General features: G+C 48.3%; 5 protein-coding genes across 5 annotated transcripts; 3 read left to right on the forward strand and 2 right to left on the reverse strand.

Moving 5' to 3' along the window:
* Positions 1–329: 329 nt before the first annotated feature.
* On the forward strand, positions 330–2,230 carry I303_107498 (uncharacterized protein; the record flags this gene model as incomplete). The annotated part of the gene is made up of 5 exons (XM_065969600.1): positions 330–377; positions 521–834; positions 934–1,320; positions 1,389–1,824; positions 1,970–2,230. The coding sequence occupies 5 exons, from the start codon at positions 330–332 to the stop codon at positions 2,228–2,230; spliced, it is 1,446 nt and encodes a 481-aa protein (XP_065825672.1).
* A 517-nt stretch (positions 2,231–2,747) lies between these two features.
* On the forward strand, positions 2,748–8,018 carry I303_107499 (uncharacterized protein; the record flags this gene model as incomplete). The annotated part of the gene is made up of 20 exons (XM_065969601.1): positions 2,748–2,775; positions 2,850–2,885; positions 2,982–3,085; positions 3,206–3,243; positions 3,310–3,421; positions 3,676–3,948; positions 4,042–4,320; positions 4,375–4,530; positions 4,581–5,048; positions 5,104–5,394; positions 5,453–5,902; positions 5,956–6,120; positions 6,174–6,267; positions 6,324–6,439; positions 6,500–6,741; positions 6,819–6,959; positions 7,032–7,169; positions 7,256–7,408; positions 7,511–7,748; positions 7,875–8,018. 20 exons carry the CDS (start codon positions 2,748–2,750, stop codon positions 8,016–8,018), a joined length of 3,666 nt encoding a protein of 1,221 aa, XP_065825673.1.
* A 192-nt stretch (positions 8,019–8,210) lies between these two features.
* On the reverse strand, positions 8,211–10,626 carry I303_107500 (uncharacterized protein; the record flags this gene model as incomplete). The annotated part of the gene is made up of 3 exons (XM_018410179.1): positions 8,211–8,970; positions 9,058–9,756; positions 9,884–10,626. The coding sequence occupies 3 exons, from the start codon at positions 10,624–10,626 to the stop codon at positions 8,211–8,213; spliced, it is 2,202 nt and encodes a 733-aa protein (XP_018261182.1).
* An 852-nt stretch (positions 10,627–11,478) lies between these two features.
* I303_107501 (uncharacterized protein) lies at positions 11,479–13,519 on the forward strand (the record flags this gene model as incomplete). Its single annotated transcript, XM_018410180.1, has 5 exons — positions 11,479–12,146; positions 12,277–12,545; positions 12,635–13,120; positions 13,262–13,371; positions 13,487–13,519. The coding sequence occupies 5 exons, from the start codon at positions 11,479–11,481 to the stop codon at positions 13,517–13,519; spliced, it is 1,566 nt and encodes a 521-aa protein (XP_018261183.1).
* Positions 13,520–13,766: 247 nt separating this feature from the next.
* On the reverse strand, positions 13,767–15,860 carry I303_107502 (uncharacterized protein; the record flags this gene model as incomplete). The annotated part of the gene is made up of 11 exons (XM_018410181.1): positions 13,767–13,826; positions 13,910–14,093; positions 14,158–14,175; positions 14,257–14,336; positions 14,426–14,699; positions 14,771–14,874; positions 14,929–15,030; positions 15,099–15,159; positions 15,227–15,330; positions 15,389–15,749; positions 15,814–15,860. The coding sequence occupies 11 exons, from the start codon at positions 15,858–15,860 to the stop codon at positions 13,767–13,769; spliced, it is 1,395 nt and encodes a 464-aa protein (XP_018261184.1).
* Between the last annotated feature and the right edge of the window lie 14 nt (positions 15,861–15,874).

Consider the following 15,874-nt stretch of genomic DNA (forward strand, 5'->3'; position numbering starts at 1 on the left):
AACGAGAACGTGAAAGAGAGCGAACTTATTCGCCTCCCTCATCCTCCCGGAGATCATCTTCTCCACCTTCTGGATACTATCACTACGTCGGGCAACGCTCAAACATCTCATCCTTCTCAAGCTGCGACACATATCGTCCTACGTACACGGATAATTGTCCACCGACTCGAAGGAGGAGATCTCTTTCGAGTCCAAGAAGAAGCCGAAGTTCAAGTCCGAGTCGCCATCGCCATGGCCCGGTATTGAAGGATCGATCATCCGGATCTGGCTATGCGACCAGTACCAGTACGCTCTTCCAAGGCTTGACATTTCATCTCCATGTTGAGAAGATGTCCGTCGACCAGGTAGTGGCCGACGAGTTGAGGATCGTCATAAGGGTGAGCTAGCATCAGCTTTACCTTTCATCTTGCCTATAGTGTGGCAATCCTGTAACAATCCTCTTGGCGGTCCAAGCTTCATGTTTTATGGTCCCTAGTCACAGCATACCAGCTCACATTTACTCTGATGTGATATGCCTTAGCACCATGGTGGCGCTCTATCAGCTATCCCAGATGCGTTGCACGTCACTCACATCATCGTTCTCACCCCGCACAATGCCCCCAAGAATATGGTCAAGTATATCGGAGATCGAAGCAGTTCGAACTTTAGACCTCGAGGAGAATGCATTTGGTTGCAGAACGAGATCATCCGATTTTTGGCGAGATTGGCAGGACCCGGTTCGAACGAGAGTCATCCATCGAGGAAGATTGTAGTCAGGGAAGAGTGGTTAGATCTATGCATCGAAAAGAGGCGGGTCGTTGACAGTTCAGAAAGCTACGGAGGGTGGGAGATCAGGCGAGTACATCAAATTATACTCCTCTGAGAACAAGAAATTCACATACTTGATGGTCAGTGCGAGGTAGCAAATTCGCTGATATGAGTTATGTGTATTAGAGGTACACACGATCCCAACTTAGCTAAAGATGATAATGACGGCGATTCACATTCTGGAACCCATCACCCATCGCGGCCCTATACTCCATCCCGGCCAGTAACGCCTGCATTGAACAATTTCCAAAACCCTCAGCAAGCTGTTTTCGAAAAGCCCAAAGACCCTAGAAAGAAGTTGATCGATAGGTACCAGCCCATTCCTGCGGCAAGCACAAGTGAATTGGTGGCAAGTCCACTGAGTCAACATGTAGAAGAGTCTGTCGCAACATCCGGCGAGGGGAGCTTGAACCCAGCTGGACTGCATACGAACTCGGCCACCAACTTGGCTTCTAGCGATATGGAGTTGAAGTCGGAATCGGAAGTGGTGAAGGAGGAAAGAATCGACGATGGGTGAGTCAGACCAATCCTCTTACAAGTAAAAGTGACTGAGATCGAACTCAAATCACTGGTTATGTAAGTCGGCCTTCCTCTTTCGATGATGCCGTAGGGGAGACCAGTCAGCGGGAAAGCGCGATTATCGATCAGGAAACAGAGCGACAAGAGTCATGTCGAAGATCAGAACGATTCGAAGATTCTCCACCTCGCGAACAGTCAAAGACGCCCGTCCGCGATGGAGATATAGAGATCGATAGTGTGCTAAATCCAGAACCCAAAGCAAAATCCAACTTACGCGTGCAGACACATCTCGTGCCCGAGCGACCTCCCAACATCACTGAGACAAGCCTTCACAAGGAGAGAAACCCGACCGGGCAAAAGAACGATCCGTCGAGTTCGAGCTGCGCCACTTTCGCACCACATCCGGAGAAGAAAGTGTTTGCGAGAGGTATATTTCCCTTGTCGTTTTGCGTACACGGGACGGGGACACGGAAAAGGTCGACTGAAATCTTGATATCTGTGAGTCGTGCATCTATCTCCGTATGTCCCCGGAGAATGCCCAGTCAAGAGTGGACTCGCGACATTGCCCGTTTTATCATCCGTTCCGTTTTTCCGCACGTCAGCTGAGTGAGAGTACTAAATGATGGATTTTGGATGATTGCAGAATAATGGCGGTGGAATCCTAGCTTCGTGCACGTACGCATCAATCTACGTCTTTCCGCTTTCTCAAGGTGACTCGGATATCCGAGATGTTGGGATGCTCAAGATCTTGCATCATTTGCGGAACCAGCCGGGCAGAATGGCAGTCTCGGAAGATTGGGTTTTACATTGTGTAGACCAGGACGAGCTTCTTCCTTTGGAAGGGTATCTTATCTTTCCAGAAAGGGTCTATTTCATGACCCCGCCCGCAAGTAGTCAAGGATGAGAAGTGTCGTTCCTATGACAATTGCCGGATAAAGGGATGAGCAGCCTGACCTTGATATAGTAATCCAGATGATCACTGATATTTGAGTTAGTTTCGACCTATGTAATTGTCGAAGTTTCGCTGTATATTCATTTTGATAATTGGGCATCAAATCGCTTTGTATCATGCATGTATCGAGTCCATGTCAAATGTAGATGGAACCAAACAAGCGGAAAAATCGGTATTACCTATTCAAGTAACCCACTATAGCCGGGCCTCGCGTAAGTAAACAAACCAAAATAACAAAATAACATCAAACTAACGCGTCTTCTCCTCTATTCTTCCTAATATGTCAACATATCAACAAGCAAAAATAACGAACTACACATCGATCTGCTCCGTAGGAACACACCCGAGAAGCTTCAACTGTAGCTGAAGCCAGAGGCAAGAAACAGGCTTACTCGGAGCGAGAAGCAAGACCGCGCTCATCGCTCATTGGAGATCAGCATTTCGATCACCTTAGAAGACGGGATCCACAATGCGGATAGAGGAACTTATCCTCGATGGTACATACCCGTCCCCTCACCTCACCTCTCTTATCTGTCAGTCATCTTCGATTAAGCTGATCGTATATGTGCAGGCTTCAAATCATACCCCGTCCGAACCACTATATCGGGTAAGCTAGCGATCATCCATCTCTCCTGGACCACATCACTGCGACTGTCCGGTAACGATTAAAGAAGAATGAATGTTGACTATCGAATGCTCTTAGGGTTCGACGAGTCCTTCAATGCAATAACGGGGTTGAACGGGTCCGGAAAATCGAATATACTAGATGCGATCTGTTTCGTCTTAGGTATAACGAATATGCAATCTGTGGGTCATATATCAAACCCAATCTATCTTTTCTCTTGGACTACTCCTGAACTCCTCATTCCGTATGATGTCCTGAGGGCTGCAAGTGTATATCGCAACTGACACCCTTTGACTGTACAGGTCCGAGCGAATAATTTGATGGATCTGATATATAAGCGGTGAGCTTCCGATACACAGTCACCAAGTGATAGTACCGTAGCTGACCAAAAATGAACTGGTTCCAGAGGCCAAGCAGGAGTGACGAAAGCCAGTGTGACGATCGTGTTCAATAATCAGGATAGGACAAAGTCGCCATTAGGTTTCGAAAACACACCTCAGATCACGGTTACCAGACAAGTGAGTTTGTTCATGTGTCAGGCATGTATATGGACATGATAGTTGCAAGGAGCGCATATTATAAGAGAGGGCAGATCGAGATGCCAGGGTTGCGCAATATAGCGGGAAAAAATGATGTCCCGCGGAAAAGGAGGAGGCTTCTGATCAACAGGAAGGCTGCAGGATACAGGCGCTGTCATTCGCGATAAGGGGCAGAACGATGAGACGAGTCATGGTATTCGGAGCATAACAGCTAATCTACGTGAGGTTTACAGATAGCAGTCGGAAACGTATCGAAATACCTACTCAACGGTCACAAATCTACCCTTCAAGCTTTACAAAACCTCTTCCAGTCTGTGCAACTCAACATCAATAACCCCAATTTCCTGATTATGCAAGGTAAAATCACGAAAGTGCTCAATATGAAGCCTGCAGAAATACTGGGTATGGTTGAAGAGGCGGCCGGGACCAGGATGTTTGAGGAAAGAAAGGATAAAGCTGTCAAGACCATGGCTAAGAAGGATAAGAAAGTGGAGGAGATTGAAAGTGTGAGTAGCTCTCTTCCGGATCGACTCATCTCTTCCATCTCCATTGCTCGACTGTCATGATACGGATTCGACTGACATATGCGGACACCGTAGCTGCTGCGCGAGGAGATAGATCCTAAACTAGAGAAATTGCGAGCGGAGAAGCGATCGTACTTGGAATACCAGAAAGCTACCTCTGAGCTTGAGCGGCTGACACGGCTGGTCAAGGCGTACGAATGGACTCTATCGGTTGAAAAGGCTCAGAAAGCTGGTGAAAATCTGAAGTCGAAGAAAAAGGACATTGCAGGAGCCAAGGAAGATGTGGAGCGAGGGGGTAGGGAATGCGAAGGAATGGAGAAGGATTTGGAAGAGATAAGGAAGAAGAGGGAGAAGGTAAGCTGATATCTGATCTCCTCGTGTCCTGGAGCCTAACGTTTTCACGCATAGGAAATGATGAAAGGCGGCAAGGTTTCTGCTCTCACAGATGCGGTCAACAACCTGGACCGAGAGCTTGTCAAGGTCAAAACGCAGATTGAGATTATCGAAGGAACGCTCAAGGATGATGTGAACAGGGTGGAAGGAGCCAAGAAAACTGCTAAAGAAGTAAGTCGATGGTATACAGTCTCGGAAAAACACCTGACAGCGGAATGTAGACCGAGCAATCGCTCAAAGATCGACGTGCCCAAACAACGAAAGATGCATCTGATTTCGCAGAACTCAAAGCGGCTTACGACGCAGGTCAAACGGAATTGACCAAGCTGGAAGAACTTCTCCAATCGCTGATCACTGGTCTATCGTCGAACAAAGAAGATGACGAGAACGCAGGAGGATATATGGGTCAGCTGGCTGAAGCGAAAGCGAAGTTAGCAGCAGCCGGTACTGAAGCCGAGCAAGCCAAAGTGAAGATGTGCCTAGCAGAAAAAGAGATCAAAGAGAAAGAGCCGAGAGCCAAGAAAGCCGAGAAAGAAGGCGAAGGACTTATCAAGGAATTCGCTAGTAAGAAGGCTCTGGTGGAGAAATTGAGGAAGCAAGTGGAAAGCGCGGATTGGGATGAAGGCAAGGAAAGGGAGTTGCTGGATATCCAAGTTAAACATCAATCAAAAATTCAGGAGCTCATGGAGGTGAGCCAAATCTCTCCTTGAAATGAGGTGTTTTATGCTGATATTCTGGTTGTAGCGACGAGACATGTTGAAATCTAGACTCGCTGCTATTGATTTCGAGTACTCGGATCCCGAGCCAGATTTCGATCGATCCAAGGTGAAAGGTCTAGTGGCTACCCTCATTGATCTTGACGAAAGCAATTTTAAGTCGTCTACCGCTTTAGAAATCTGTGCTGGCGGAAAGCTGTACAACGTGGTTGTGCAAGATGAGAGAGTTGGCTCGCAATTGCTGCAAAATGGAAAGTTGAGGAAAAGGGTTACCATCATACCTTTGAACAAGATCAACGCGTTCAAGATGTCTGCTGAGGTGAGTCAACTTCCTGAGCATTTCTGTCGCGCACAGCTGAAATGATGTGGCTTGGCAGAAACTCGCCGCTGCCAAGCACGTTGCACCTGGAAAAGCCAACCTCGCACTGGACCTGGTGGGATACTCGGACGATGTCTCTGCAGCCATGGCATACGTGTTCGGAGATACTTTCATCTGTTCAGACAAACAGTCTGCTCAAGCTGTGACTTTCAACAAGAACATCGGTGTCAAATCTGTCACACTCGAAGGAGACGTCTACGATCCGTCTGGGACTCTATCCGGAGGCTCGGCCCCTTCGTCACAAGGTATTCTGATCAAGGTGCAAGAATTGCGGTCGATCGAGAAGGAAATCAACGAGCACAAGAAGGCTTTGGACGAAGTCTCAAGAAAGCTGAACGGAGCTAAAAAAGTGATTGATCAATACAAGAAGGACAAGCGAGAACTGGACTTGAAAGAACATGAGGTTAGACTCCTGGAAGAACAGGTAAACGGTAGTAATGCGACCAAGGTGAGTTGTCATGTCCAAATTGGAGGCTTGAGCTAAGCGCAGATGGGACTTAGATCATCTCCGAGGTCGAAAATGCGAAGAAACTCGTGGCGGAGCTGAAAGAAGTGGTCAATCAAGCTAAAGAGAAGCAGAAGCAGGCGAGCGCGGATGTGAAGAGGCTCGAAAAGGAGATGGACGATTTCAAGAATAACAAAGATTCCAAGTTGAAGGAGATCAAGGTGAGCTGAGTGGCGCATAATTCGTGACAAGGCTAATACCTCGGGCGGATAAGGCGGACATTGCAACCAAGAAGAAAGAGTTGGGTAAGAAGACCACCCAAGTCAAGACGAGGCAGAAAGAGGTACAAGGAGCCGAACTTGAACTTCGTAAATCGCTGCATTAGCTTTACAAAGACTACAGCAGGCTGATTTCGATGTTGTAGAACAATTGGAAAGTGATTTGGAAGCTGCTAAAGCTGAAATCGAAGAAGCTATTGCAGCTCAAGAAAAGACAAAGTCTGAACATGGGGAACTGAAAGCGACTTTCAAAGCGCAACAAGTAAGCCACACTGCCTGCGAACTCAGTCGATCTCACTGCTCAACTAAGACGTGCTCTTAGGCCGACTACAAAGCTGCCGAAGCCAAGCTGAAAGCTGAGAGAGCTGTACTTGTTGCATTCGACAATGAGCTGGCCGACCTCGAGCATGATCTCAAGGCAAAGAAGCAAGAGATACTCGATGCCGAGCTGAAGTTGAAAAAGCTAGATCACGATATTGGTTTGGTGGCGAAGGAACAGACTACCGCGGAAGGGCATAAAGAGAACCTCGAGAGGCAATTCACCTGGATCACTGAGGAGCATCAGTGAGTACCCTTTGCCCCTTCCGCTTCGATATACACGAAGAGGTTTGCGGTTCTGATGATCTCCATACCATGTATAGGTTCTTCGGAAAACCTGGAACGCCATATGATTTCCATGGAGTCAACCTGAATCAAGCGAGAGAACAATGTAGAGAGCTTGAGGCTGCTCAGAAGGGTCTAGGCAGGAAGATCAATACCAAAGTCATGAACATGATCGAGGGGTGAGTCGAGTGTTCCACTTTGCCAGGGTTACATGACTTGTTAGAAGAATGCTGATGGCGACGCAAATGCAGTGTCGAGAAGAAAGAACAAGCTCTGAAAAAGATGATGGCCACTGTCTTGAAAGATAAATCTATGATTGAGGATACAATCATTGAGCTGGATAGGTATAAGAGGGATGCATTGACGAAGACTTGGGAAAAAGTCAATGGGTATGTCTATCTCGTGCTGCATAAAGGCAGCTTGGGGTAGATTGGTCAAGAAGTCTCGGCTGATCATGTTGATGCTTTGTTCTTAGCGATTTCGGCTTGATCTTCGCCGAGCTGTTACCTGGAAACTTTGCGAAACTGCAGCCTCCAGAAGGACAAGATCTAACGGAAGGCCTCGAAGTCAAAGTTCGTCTAGGTAGCGTGTGGAAAGCCAGTCTGACAGAATTGAGTGGTGGTCAACGGTGAGTCTTCATATGATCTACCCATCCTAGTCCGTTGCACCTCAATCGTTCTTCAGTCGCAAAGTGCAAATCAGACTGACCAAGTACTGTTCTCTCGACCAGATCCTTGATCGCATTATCACTCATCATGTCATTATTGCAATTCAAGCCTGCCCCAATGTATATCCTGGATGAGATTGACGCTGCCTTGGATTTACAACACACTCAACATATCGGACAGCTTTTCAGGAATCGGTTCAAGGGATCTCAGTTTATTGTTGTTTCCCTCAAAGAAGGGTTGTTCACCAATGCCAATGTGCTGTTCAGAGCTAGGTTCAGGGACGGTACCAGTATCGTTGAGGTGAGTTTCATCTTTGATGTACTCCATCCAGTCCAATCCAATCACATTACTATTCCTGCCCGTTCGTCCCTCACGCATCTTTCATTGCCGGATAATCTGACATGATATGCTTTTGCCACTCTCCAGCGGACCGAACGAAGGTCGAATAGCGCTATGTACTCTTCGGAAGACAAGGAAAATACCTCTCAAGAAGCTGCTGCGGCAGGTGGCAAGGGGAAACGAGGCGCAGCAGGCGGGGCTTCCAGTAGATCAGCTTTAGCTGTAAGGTAGATTACACCTTCTCAATCCGTGGTTCGCTGATCGGTTCTGGGTTTCATGCGTGATATGATACATGTTGTACAAGATTAGATGAATGGACTTTGCTCGACAAGCATGATTTCGTTCGCTCCAAGATGCTCGTGATGTACAATACAAATGAGATCACAAGTCGAAGATGATGCTCAGCTCGACAAAAGACGCTAATCATCGTTTCCCCTTTCTATTCTTCACCTTACTTTCCTTGCCTGGGACAACCACCAAATCACCTCCTTCCCCTCCTTCCCCTCCTAATTCTTTGACCTTCAACCCCGCTTCAAGGGTAAACATCAAATCCTTGACTGTCTCTTCCAGACTCTCACATTCTTTTGTCTTTCCTTTCAAATGCGTCTTTACGTCCTCCAACTGACTTTCTAAGGATTTTACTCTTGCACTTAGACCATTCGACATGGATTTTTCAGCTTCCAGATTCTTCTGTAAAGCCCTCGAAAGCTCCAAAGCTTTATGAGTTTTCGACTCAGCTTTCTCCCGTGCTTTCTGCGCATCTTCTAGATCTTTCAATTTCCCTTGCGTGGCTTTGTTTGAGGTTTCGAGGGTTTCCAAACGGGAGAGAAGGGTAGATTGTTGATTTTCGTAATGATGTCGCATACTTTCCAATTGGCTTGAGAGGAGGTAAGAGTATTCGAGGGTTATAGATTCGATAGTGGACATTTTCTCGACGTCGCCTGAGGATGGTCCAGCGTCGTTTGAACTTGACCCTGAATTTGGTGTACTGGTGCTCATCATATTTTGACTTGACGTGTGATTCTGATTGTTGTGACTTTGGGCCGAACGCCTGTCCGGTGTATGGTGGGATCCGCCGAACGGTAAAGGACGAGAGACTGCTGAGGAGGTGACTAGAGATGAGGCCGAGGGGAGTTCGACGAGCTTGCCATCTGATCGAGACTGTATCAAGCGGTGTACGTAGCTTAAGAGCGGAAAGAGAGAATTAGCTCAAATAGACCATTATGGATCTTACTCTTCCGATGGTACAGCTAAAATATAAGAGACTCACTTGTCACCCTTGTAATCCCACACTCGTTGCGTCTCCAACTCCATAGCCAACACATGTCCACTTTCTTCCCAATGTCTCCTCGCATGACCCTTTGACGGCTCATACCGCCCGCAACCTACTGTACCGCATACGACGCAAATCCAATTATTCTCCGTCGAATCGCACATCGAACATTTAGTCAACCGCGTTATATCCGTATCCCCCCTTCGAGACCTTGATGGCGAATGCGTTCCGTTTGAGGCTGAGCCGGACGAAAGAAGGAGGTGGGATAAACGACAGACGGGACACCTCGAATCACCCCATTTCCTCAGACAATCGCAGTCGAACGTATGCGCGCACGGAAGAGTCACTAGACCAGTCACGGTCGAGTCAAGCCGCTCGAGACATACTGGACAAGAAGGAAGCTCGTACGTGCTCCGCTGATCTACGCCTTTCAGTAGTGAAGAGAGCTCTCTAGCTCGAGAGGAGTAGACGGAAGGTGGGAATGCCGGAATGACAGTGGTAGTACTTCTGTTGGTACCATTAACCGGCTTATCGAGTTTATGCAGGATCAGATGATGGATGCGGATAGGGTGGCATGTCTCGCGCGGGTCGAGGGTGGAGAATGCTTTGCCGGTGAAGATGGTGGAGAAGTCGGAGGCTTGGAGCGGGTCACGGAATTTGAGCAAGACGATAGAGCGGTTTGGCGTTGTCGCTTCTCTGCATGGTACAGTATAGCCTCAGTTTCCCTTCATGTGACTTGATGTTGTGCCAGGTTGAACAGGATGGTGTAGCTTCACCGCGGCAACATCGTCCACAATATGGTGTTTCCCAGATCCTCACTCACCTGATCATTCGCACGCCTTCCAAACAATTACTCCACCCTCCAATGAATTCTATAAAATCACTAGGCCGCATCCAGGCAGGTACCGCCAAGATAGCTATCAGACTCCCATCTTCCCCCTCGGCCTTCTCACCTAACAAGTCCAACTCTTCGGACGATCTGTTGATTGTAGATCTCGAACCTTCGCCTATCGGATGCGAGTCTATACTAGCTATCAATGAGGATGGGGGGGGATGCTTGAAAAGGTGGATGACACCCCGACCTAGCTCGGAAATACCAGATGCGAAAGACGCATCGAGCGGTTTAGGTTCTCCTCCTGACCCCTGTGCTGGAGTGGGGTAATGACCTAAGAGGGGCTGAAGGGATAGTGAGTCTAAGTTGGAAAGTGTCTTTGAGTGTGGGTCTGCGTTGGAGTGCCTTGGGGAAGAAGAAGAAGCGGAAGTGGAAGGTGGTTTAGGGGAAGATCCGGGGACATATCGCCCGTTTGCTTGTGATCTCGATCTGGTCTTGGAAGATGATGGTGACTGCGTTCGACTGGATGTAGCCATATTGGATACTGAGGGATGAGTAGGAGCAGTTTGGTCAATGGACTTCTCTCGAGTGAAGTCCACCCAGTCAACGTTGATTTCCCCCAATCTCCAATCTGGGTCGGAGTTGGATTCGTCTTCTTCTGGGGATGTGCCTGGCTCTGGACTATGTATAGCGACGATCATGGAGTACAGATGAGGTGGGATGGGAAGAGTCATGGTTCTTCCCGATCTGACATGGTAAATTGATCACCCGTCGCTGTTGTGAAGCGGATAAGTAAGATGAAGAACATGACATTTCACTCGAAATCGTTAATCGAGCGCGAGAACATCACGTCACGGTGGCGACGGCGTGCAAAGTGCGTTACGTAATATCATCTCGAATGAATTCACGTTGATAAGATAAGGAACCGATCGATATCCACCAATCTGACATTGTGTCACCGTTTTCAATTGGGTACTTAATCTGGCGGTTACCCATATCTGAGCTGACGCTCAACGGACCATCCACTCACTTCAGGCTATTTGTCGGATCAGAAAGGAGGATTCAGAAGTCAAAGGGCTGCAGTGTAGCCCGGAAGCCAAAAACCTTGAGACTTGATCGAGTGGCCCGAACAAGGGAAAACTGAATAGACCGACCGATTCCTTTTCCGACCGATCTGCCATCTTGATTTCCCATTTCGATAATCCACCATTTGCAAGCGACAAGCAACAAATTTCCATCGTGGAACCTCTGCCTGCCTGCTTTGTCAACACGGGTTGACGAATCCACATGTATCGTATCAACATGGATAATTCCATCTATATATAAATTGTGATGGAACCCGGTTGAACAATATTTCCTGTTTCAATTCGATTCAATTCACTTTACTTCTCTTCGCTCTCTCCATTACTTCAACTAAATTCAAATCCAACTTCGATTTCGCTACTTCCATTTCAACCCCAAACAACTTCTGCCAAATTCTCGCTTTCTTCCAATACTTCAATCACATTTAAGACTTTTGATCCAGAAACGCATCTGAAATCCTTCATCTATCTACAGCACACTGTGCAAAAATCGCGTCTACGAAAATGGTCTTAGTCGGTCTTCTTCCAATCTTAGCTTTTGCAGGTTCCATCCAAGCAGCCGCCCTTCCAGTCGGCTTCGATTCTCCCCCTCCATCCCCCGCTCTGTCTTTACAAGGCTCAGCTACATTTTCACCCATCCCCACTTTTTCTCCTCAGCTGAACGTCCCTTCTCCTACTTTGCCCAGTGCCCCTTCTGTGCCATCTGTGCCAAGTCACGGCCAGACAGGCGAATTCAATGGATCCGACCGACCCAACTCGAACGCTAATGCCAATGCCGATACCACTGCAGAAGGAAAATACAACGGAGGGGACGCTCGGGGTAATGCAGGCGCAGGCGCAGGTGTCGGAAGGGGTCAAGGGATGACCAACGCCGAGCGGATCAAACGTGGTTTGGGGATCTTACCTCCTACTAGACGAATGACGGGACGACCAACCAGGCGGAGTGAAAAGCCAGTTCCTCAGATCAATGCTGCTCAATTCAGAGATCCCCAACAACAACAGCAACAGCAGAATCAAGATATTCCAACGGAACCCGGAAATCCTGATATCGGCAATGCCAGTGGCAATCAAGGTAATGATTACGCAGCTAAGAAATATGCTATGCGAATGAAGAATCCCGAAGATGGGAGTGATATGGGTTTAGTAGGTTCGCCCGATGGCGATAATCCCTTGTAAGTTCAAGCTCACTCCTTTTTCGCACGCGCCCATTTATGCCTTCCGGGGTCCTTGGTCTTCCCGTCCGCAGTCACAAGAATGCGGTGTGGTGGGAGGCCCTGTGCTGAAACTCCTTGATTCCGGTAGAATCGGATATACACCCACTACGGACGGGGCACTAAAAATGACCATGCCCAACGACCCTACTTCCACCCCTTTCCTCATTGGACCAAGCAACGACGGAAGTGGCGAGAACAACAACAACAATAACGGCAATGACGGTAATGGTAGTGGTGATGACGATGCCTTTAATGGACCCAGAAAGGTGTTAGCGGCTGTCCCGCACAAGGGACTTAACGGGTCAGATCTCAAACAAGGTGATGGGAATTTCGCGCCACTCGGAATGGGCTGGAAGGGTGAGTCGCGTGATCTCAACGATCGAAGGGTGAACTATCCCAAATGGGGTCAAGCGACTTGTTACTGATATTCATTACACATGGTGCAGACGCCTCCGGACTACTTCATCTGGGTATCGAAGCACTCCTCAACCTGCCTCAGTCAGGCGACCTCCGACCCACCTCAGGAACTATCCCTGGACTCCCAATATCCCCAGATACCGATACTGTCCAAGGCATCCCTAAACAACTCCTCTCTGGCTTACCCAGACCGGGTGGATCCGTCTTACCCGACCCTATCCAAGGACTTCCTTCGTCTTCAGATACCATCAAATCCCTGCCCGTTCCCGGAGCCCTCGATGAGTCCGATGGATCCGATACCGATCCGACTCATCTGCTTCACGGGTCCATCTCGGATTTACCCCTCAACCCCTCGACTCTCACTTCCAAGCTTCCCACTTCAGCTATCGGGAAAGGCTCAGCGCTACGAGACGGAGACGGAGACGCGAATGTCCTAGGTGATCCCCAAAGCACTTTATGGACTTTCCATCCTTCTTCTCAGCGATTACTCGCGCACTACGTCAATTCAGATGGGAGTGAGTTTGCCCTTTCTCCATTCATGTCCCTCTTTCTCCCCCGCTCTCTTCCTGCCAGGCAACGTACAATCGTACATACATCAGGCTGACGGATCAGTCATCGCGACGTAATGTACCGCAACGTAACGTAACGTAAAGTAGACACCGTCCCGACATACTTCGTCACCGGGGGAGAATGCGCTCATACGATCTGCTTGACTGCTGATGTCGAGGCGTTTAAGGATGCTCAAGGGGACGATGCGCATGAGGTGGTGAGTGATTTCTTCAGTCGCGCCTGGTGCCAGATGCCACTTCTTTTGAGGACGACTCATGTCAAGGCTTCCCCCGGTACTGCTGCCGATGCTGATCACCTGTGAATCACTCTAGCATGTACTTGCCGAAGCTCTTGTCGATCTATAATCACGACAATTTCCAGATCGGAGTCAAACTGCAGAAGAATGCCATATACCGCTAAATATAGCTCAATAGAAAGAAGCCAAGCTCCGTTCACGGGTACATGTACATGTACAATCGTGAAAATGCATCATATCTATACACAGCACATCATCTCAATATCTTATACTGTACTGTACAAAGTCCGTGCGCTTGAACCCTGGAATCGCATTTGACAACTACGACTTTCTGACGCTTGCGCTCACACTCACTCTCATGCCGGGATTGGGGGTATCAAGCCTTTTTGCTGAATCTGCTCGGCCAGAGCTTCCACCTGACAAGGGCATCATCATAATCAGTATCACCCTCAGAAAACCCTGCCAACGATATGTTCAGTAAGGCTACAAAAGGACTCACCTTGATACTGGTCTCTCTGATCCTATCATCCCACCTCTCACTCCATAATCTCGGCTCGACTTCTTTCTCTTTATTCTCGATACCCAGTCCACCGGCCGTACCTTGCGCTTCGGCATCTGTATCGTGCGACGAACGGGATTCAAAGTAGAGTAAATGAAGTGGTTGATCTATCCATGCACGAAGCCTAAAGACGAATTGTCAGTCAGCTGATAGTCCACTCGCCAGCCGGGCTCGCTGTATTAGCTCACCGGCACTGTTCAATCATCCTAAAACAATTCCAATAAACCAGATCAGCTCATGCTTCTCCTATCTGGTAGGGTAGGCTAGACGCGCTGGAACTAGCTCACCTCCTAGCTGTATTCTCAGCATTTTCAGCGTCGAGATTCAGGATATTACCCAAAGCTTCGAAACTGATATTATCGTATACCTAACAACCCACATCAGCTTTATCCTTCCCACCTGCCGAGATACAACCCATATTTCCAGATGACCGTCAGTGGAATAGAGACCGCTCACCTTCCCACAAGCTCCTACATTGTGTTCCCTCACTGCCCTCTCCAGCACCGTGCCACCACCTTCTACCGTAGCCCGCTGATGATCTTCTAATCCCGCTTCAAACTCTTTCACCTCTTCCTGCCTGACGATATACTCCAACAACATCTTTCTGAGCATTGTCGAGAGCGAAGGAGGAAGAGATGAATGTACTCTGTCATCCCTGTTCAACGTAGCTAGGATCCTCGATCGTTGTGGTCCCGCTGGGGCGAGGATACTGGTGGTCACTGCTGCTTTACTATGATATCTCAATGCCTCGTCAGCTTTTACCACCTCGCGAAAGACGGTATCACGGGAGAGCAAGCTCACAGCATTTGTAATCGATCTTCTTCAGCTATTGCGCTGTCAAAGGAGACTTCGTGGTATTTCTGAGCGGCTTCGTTGAACCTTGCAGAGAAATCGAACAGTCGAGCCTGTAGCTAAAATGTCAGCTGTTCTTCGACTAGGTGGGGCGATAGACAGCTGACCTGAGAGAGCTTATATGACAAGTTGGTTTCTTTGTCTTTTGTAACGTGGATCAGAAGCGAAGCTCTCGAAAAATAAGTCTGTGCTTGTCCCCATTCGCCGCACTAAGACGCACAACAGGTGAGCTTGATTGATAAAGCCAATGATGGCAAGGACTAAATGTAAAGCTCACCTCAAGGAGTAATCGCACTATCTTAATGTACACCGCCAACTTCTCTTCATCCGAAATGAGCCTATTGACATTTTTACAGTAGGATCAGCTGCGACTTCGAAAAATCATTGGAATGACAGCTAACTCACCTCGAGCCGCCCTCCAAAGGAATCTGCATAAGGGCTTTAGCAGCCCCCAACCAATCTTCTTCAAGTTGCAGCAGATGAGCATACAGATGCCTGAGCACCGTAGTCTGACAAAGCTAATGTCAGCTGCGTTTCATCATGAAGATAAGCGTCGAAACAGCTTACCTGTTCTTCACACCATCCACTCAAATTACCTCCCGCCAAAACACCTTCCACCACATCTCTTCTCACCTCTTCACCCTCGCTACTTTTGAAAGCGTTGATACCCGCTTGCATGAATTGCTGATTCTCTCCTGACCCCTCATCATCAAGGGTTATACTGGCAGTACCAGTTGTGTCCATCGATGTTCCGGCGCATAACGCAATGACGTATGATCCCAGCACTCTGCGTCCGACAACCATCGCCATAGACATGGAAGTGACGAAATGTCGTCCGAGGGTGATCAGTGCATCTTTGGAAGGCGGTTGCGAGGAGAATAAGGTGGATAAGAGGGCGAGGTAGGAGGTTGTGCGTTCTTTTTGGTTTCTAAGGATTTGGCGTCAGCTGGGTCAAGGTATGATGCTTTGTTGACGAAGGCAGCTGAGCTCACGAGATGTTTGCTATTGAAGCGAGCTGCTGCTCTGCTTTGGAGTCCATGGTGATCGACCCTA

The sequence above is a fragment of the Kwoniella dejecticola genome, chromosome 9 (assembly GCF_000512565.2).
Source record: "Kwoniella dejecticola CBS 10117 chromosome 9, complete sequence".
Lineage (NCBI taxonomy): Eukaryota > Fungi > Basidiomycota > Tremellomycetes > Tremellales > Cryptococcaceae > Kwoniella > Kwoniella dejecticola.